Here is a 6,510-nt window from a genome sequence, read left to right as displayed (position 1 = left end):
CTGTGGCGTAAGACTAGAGTCAAAGAAGCAACACTTTCTGATCCGGAAGATCTGCCTTATCTGTGGCACCTTGAGTAGGACTGTGAAGAGGAGTGGATTGCTTAGAGCTTCATTTTTGCTACAGTGAGAAACCTAGAGGTGGCTTGATGAGAGGACATGAGTCATCTCAATGTGGTGGATTGCTGTAGTGGAGGAGATTAATTTGATGAGAGGACATGAGTTAATCACTTACGGCTGCCATTGAAGGAATTAGAAAGTTATTGAAGTAAACAGCAAGAAAAGTTAATCCAGAAAGACAAAGCATCTCCGAAGCCTCAACCATTCTCATACCATTGGTTTCTCGTCTATCTAGTAACTTTTTATTTATTTATTATGTTTTATGCATTTTCTGTGACAACTATAATTTCTATCCGCCTGACTAAGATCTGCAAGGTAACCATTGCTTGCTCAAACCAACAATCTCCGTGGGATCGATCCTCACTCACCTGATGTATTACTTGGACGATCCGGTATACTTGCCAGTCTATCTGTGCAAATTCTACGGAGCTAATTTCGTGCACCAAGTTTTTGGCGCCGTTGCCGGGAATTGTTCAGATTTGACAAACTACCGGATTATCTTGTTGCTTAGATTAGATACTTTTTAATTTTCTTTAAGTCTTTTGTTTTCTTTTCAAAAAAATTGCAAAACTTTTTTCAAAGTTTTAATTTAATTCATCTCAAAATCTGTTTGCACTCATGGAGAATATATCACTTGGAAGCTATGAGCAGATGATGAAACAGAGGGAAAGAAAATGAAGGGGCTTCTTTCAGTCCTTTCATGGAGAAGGGATTAAAGGGTTGCTGAAATAACTGCTGACTCATTCATACACACTAACAGTAGAGTTAATTAAGTGATGCTAATACTACCGCGCCCTCACATTCTCGTTTACCTCTTCCCTTCTTCTCTTACCTACCTCGCTCTCGTTCCTAACAGATCAAGTCCACTCATGGAGAAGGGATTAAAGGGTTGCTGAAATAACTGCTGACTCATTCATACACACTAACAGTAGAGTTAATTAAGTGATGCTAATACTACCGCGCCCTCACATTCTCGTTTACCTCTTCCCTTCTTCTCTTACCTACCTCGCTCTCGTTCCTAACAGATCAAGTTGTAAAACTCTTATTTGTTTAACCTTTTTTTATTCTTTACAGAGTTACAAAGCTGAAGCTTCTTTGGATTTAAACTTTCCAAAACCTTTAATAATTTGAACCTGAAAATGATGATTGTGAGCACCACACCTAAGACTGAGAGAAAGAAGTCAAGGAAGAACAAGGCAACAGTTAGTGAGAATGCTCCCTTATTGCCTAAGACTCAAGAGAGTGATGCTGGTTTGATGATTTCAATGGAGCTTCATTCTCGGGAGCAGTTTTTCAACTTGTCAACAACAATCATTGGTGCTGGGATCATGGCCTTGCTTGCAACCTTAAGGGAGTTGGGGATGTTGCCTGGCCTCGCCTTCATAGTCTTCATGGCTTTGTTGATTGAGAAGTCAATTGAGTTCTTGATCAGGTTCACCAGGGCAGGAAAAGTTGTTTCCTATGGTGGCCTCATGGGGGATTCATTTGGGAAATATGGGAAAGCACTTGTGCAGCTATGTGTCATAATCAATAACATTGGTGTGCTCATTGTTTACATGATCATAATTGGTATGCTATGCCCTTTCCTTAATTGATTTTGTTATTTGGGTTCATTAAAATATATGATTGTGTTACTAAAAGGATTCAAGTATAAAGGAGCTAAATACGTATGTGTTCTATGACCAAGAATTATGGTGTCGTTTGATCTATTTAGCTGACCTCACCTAGTGGTTAGTGAGATAAGGCTTTTTTGTTGTTGATACATAGGATGGTATGATGTTTTCAGATGTATATAGTTGATTGCACCTAGTGGAACTGGCTATGGTTAATTATTTTTCTGTCATTGTTGTTTTGATGTTAGTTTCTGTTATAGGCTTAGGTTTCACGTATGAGTTTTTGGAGGCAACAGATATAAGGCTTTCTAACTAATTCAATTTTGAATTGGTGATATTGCAGGTGATGTGCTTTCTGGAACATCTGCAAGTGGAGAACATCATTCTGGTATCCTAGAAGGATGGTTTAGTGCACACTGGTGAACTGGGAGGACATTTATTGTCCTATTTACAACACTAGCTATATTTCTTCCACTGAAAAGCTTTAGGTGAATCGGTGAGAGCTTTAGTCCAAGGAAGATTTATCGAGAACACTGGAAATTCTTAGACTTTTTTGCACAAGTTCTTGTTTTTACCACTACAGTTACATGCATATAATTGATAACATGTTATTGCTACAAGGGCTGTTCTTTGCCATCAAATTACTTGTCAAAGTGTTTGTTGGAAGAGTAATGGCAAAATTAGATTTGCATTAAAGCTTAAGATGACTCAGCTTTCTCCCTTGTTTGTTTGTTAGTAGCTTTAGTTTGTTCATGTTTCTAAAATACCTATTTTATGATAGAAAATTATAACTTCTTGAAGAACCTAATCTGTTGGGAACGAGAGCTTGCTTCTAGTTTTCATACAAGGGCTATACATAGCCTGCATCCGATTTATTTATTTTAAATTTTTTAACTCTATGAAGTTATTTTGCTGTTGCATTCATTTTGCAGGACGATTTGGTTTGCCTGGAATCTCATTGCAGCTGGTTATGTCGAACAATCTGTATATGGGGTATGCTCTTACTGTTTTCAGGCTTAAGTTTGTGTGCTATAGAACATTGTTTTCAAATTCTGTTTATTTTAATATAGTACTTAGCTTTTCAAATTCTGTTGCTCAACTTGTGATTGTTTGGAAATATCTATAAAATTGGATCTGAATTGTATAATTCACCTTTCAATAATAGAACAGAGTAGTAGTATTGATCTTTCAAAAAAAAGTTTGTTATTTTGGTTTGTCAAAGTTAAAAAAATAATTTAATTATACATCAGTGCTGCTTTTTTTTTAATTAAGTTTCTAATTTTTCATCCCTTATTCCAAGTCATAAAGGATTATAAGCTCTTCCATCCAAAGATGGATTCGATGATGTTACAAACACCAACCAGTAGATCTTGATTTGATGAGATTACATTGCAAATCAGATTTCCCTCTTATGTGGTTATGTGAGTTTACTTGGTTAGTGTAGTGAGTGGATTTAGTATAACGATTGATATTGGACATAAGGATTCACTAGATAACCAATTGAAAAAGTATCAAGTAGTAATTTCAGGATTTCCATGTTTCTTCTATCCACATATAATTTTGGCTATTTATTAGAAAAGTGATTCTGAATATTTTATCATAGTGGATTCATTTACCACCATTAAAACTTAAATGAATGGAAAGTTAGTTACTTTTTTACTCTCTTATGCTATCACTCTATAATGTTAATTCTTGCTTCCTGAATCATGATTAGGAAGATAGGGCTGATATTACTGCGAATTCTCTTCATTCGGGAACCATTGCCACCAACCTTTTTCGTCATATGGGTGTGGCCAATGGTAACTACTACCACATTCTACTATTTCATAAACTCATAAAGTATGTTGTTGGTTCATTTTCCATCCAATTTTTTGGTTCATGCAGGTATAGTTAATGCAATTGGGAGACTTGTGCTTAAAATTGTCCAGCAGGTATGACACATGACATCATATATATGGTTATTTAGCATACAAGATAGTTGAAACATTCATCATGTTGAATATGAGATTTCGCCTGCTATGTAGGGAGTTAGTGGCAAATACTTCTCTGATAGCAATATGTCCAAAATCATCTCCCACGGAACTGATGCTAATTTGGCTAAGAAACTCTGGGATTTCAGTATGAATTTGATCAAGTAGATTGCCATGCTCACAAGGACATCATACCTACATCCTAAGCGAATCAAAGACATCGGCATTATGAACAAAGTTACATTATAGTATTATACTTGTATTCTAATCGTACATTTCACAAACATGAGTTTTAAGCTTCGAACTTGATGGGGATACCAATTTAGTACTATTTTGTTTGGATAAATTAATTTTTGTATTTTCAATTTTTTGTTGATATATTATTTTTATTGGAGTGACAGATTGAGTTACCCCTGCATTTCAAGATGGTCCTACTCCTAATTAGAAACTTACTTTATTATGTTATTATGCACATAAACAAATCTGAAAATTAAGTTTTAATGGTGGTAAATGTGAAATTAGTAAAAAATTATAATTAAAATCAAGAACAACGACCGATTTAGTGACCGATTTAGATTTTTAGTTCAAGAGTTAGCGACCAATTTAGTGACCTATTTTAGATTTTCAAATCAGCTATTGGCGACCGATTTAGCGACGGAAAATTTGGTCACCATTTAGCGACCGATACTCTTTGGTGAGGGCTTGGTGGCCTTGCTCAAAAATCGGTCGCTAAAATCGGTCGCTAATGGTTAGAGACCGAAGTTAGTCGCTATTTTCTGATTAGCGACCAAGGTTTTAGCGACCACCAGAATTAGTCGCTAAATCGGTCGCCAAATTGGTCGCCAAATCGTTCGCTATTCCAGTAATTTCTTGTAGTGCTCCTCAAGAGAAACTTGAATAGGTGGCACCTCGGCATATCAACTCAGACACAGCCACACAAAGGGATCTGGACCTCACGTTCAAGCCCAAATCAACGTTTCGGATAACCCTCGTAACGGTTACAATCAAGGTTCTGAAAATTAGACCGGACCGGCTGGTTCAACTGGGTTAACTGGAAACCGGTCAGATAGCCAATCCGGTTCACCTATAAAACCACCCTACAAAAAATCGGAAAAAAACCGATCAAACCGACAGTTAATCGGTGAATCGACTGAACCGGCAGGGTTTCAGCGAGTCCCGGTTTTCCCCCAAGCCACAAAACGGCGTCGTTTTGGCGCTGGGTAAAAAAAAAGAAGGGAAAAAATGGGCTGAGGTAAAAAGAACGTTGCTGGAGCCACTTTCTTGGGTTTCCTCTTCGAAGAGGAGTATTCACCCCAACCCTAAATTTCTCTTCAACCTTCTTCCACACAAATGCCACCATCACCTCCACCAAACGCCAGAGTGAAGCTCACCGTCGCGGATCGAGGCAGCTCTCGAGGGTCGAAGTGGCACCATCACCGAAGCGTTGGCGTCGTCTGGTCGTCAGCTTAGCGTCGTCGTGGTCATTGTCTGCTTGTCGTCGTCACTGAAGCGTTGGTCATCGTCTGGCTCAGACCTTTTGTGTTCTCCGCCTCTCTCGCGGTGAGTGCTTCACTGTTTTTTTTTTTTTTCAATTAATTTTGTGTATTTGGTGTTGGTGACAAAACTGTATAAATTGGACAGATTTGAGTTCATGGGTTTTTATTTTTTCAATTAAGTCTTTATTCAATGAAGAATATAGGCCAGATTCGAGTTCACAAATTCAGATGCAGAGTTCTTCTGAATTCTTATTCTATTGAGTTCTTCTGAGTTCTTCTAAGTTCAATTTTAGAATTTTGCTATATAAATTAAAATTCTACTCTGTTGAATTTTTATTTGAATTTTGGTATTTTGAATTTTGCTATATAAATTTAATTCTGCTCTGTTGAATTCGGCTATATTGAGTTTTGGTGAATTAACTGGATGAATTGCTGAATTTAATTATGTTGAATGTCGTATGAATTGATATATTTGTCTGGATTTTAGATTTTGGATTTCTGTCATTTTGAATTTAGATGGAACAGCCACAAAATAATCAACAATCACAGCATAATGTTTGTTCAATGTTTCTTTTGGTTGCAAAATATATTGTGTTTGTCATTTATGTGTGTTTTGATCTTCTTTAGTTATAAAATTTGATATTTGAAGTTGTTTATGACCTTTTAATGATAAATTATAGATAATTTATTTTGTAAAATTGTTAAATTTTAAATTTTATTAGTTTAGAATTATTATTTTTTTTACCAAAGATAGGAGACTCGAACCCGCAACCTCTTAATTGAGTATGGGAAGACTATGCCATTTGAGCTATTACTCGTTGGCTAGTTTAGAAATTATTGAATTTAAATTTTTAAAATTATGTATTGAATTTTTTATAATTTTTCTATATTTAATTAAACCAATTCAACCCCAATTGAACCATTAAACTATTGAATCAGTTACTCAACCGGTTCGATAACCGGTCCAATTATCGCAACTTTGGTTACAATTCACGAGACTTAGTGTTTAAAAAAATAACTGCAATTCCTTTTAATTTTAAATTTAGAATGAATCTAATCATAGTAATTGAAATTGAACTGAATTAAAAAATAATTTTAAATTAATTTTTTTAAATAAAATTATATTAAATTAAAAATTAAAATTCCGTGCTAAAAATCCAATATATATATACGTCAAATCTTTAGTTTTGTATAATTCAAATATACTTTTTATATACGTAATAATAGAGTAAATGTAAGTGTTGCTTCATTTATATATAAAAAATCTAGTTTAATTTTAATCATATTAAAAAATAATAAAAATTTAGTATAGTT

At 35.1% G+C, this 6,510-nt stretch overlaps 1 protein-coding gene across 1 annotated transcript; it reads left to right on the top strand.

Moving 5' to 3' along the window:
- LOC107607490 (putative sodium-coupled neutral amino acid transporter 10) lies at positions 1,242-2,222 on the top strand. Its single transcript, XM_021106758.1, has 2 exons — positions 1,242-1,686; positions 2,074-2,222. Exons 1-2 carry the CDS (start codon positions 1,257-1,259, stop codon positions 2,151-2,153), a joined length of 510 nt encoding a protein of 169 aa, XP_020962417.1. The 5' UTR covers positions 1,242-1,256; the 3' UTR covers positions 2,154-2,222.

Source organism: Arachis ipaensis, chromosome B07 (genome assembly GCF_000816755.2).
Source record: "Arachis ipaensis cultivar K30076 chromosome B07, Araip1.1, whole genome shotgun sequence".
NCBI classification, from domain to species: Eukaryota; Viridiplantae; Streptophyta; class Magnoliopsida; order Fabales; family Fabaceae; genus Arachis; species Arachis ipaensis.
This window is presented reverse-complemented; position numbering and strand designations above follow the sequence as displayed.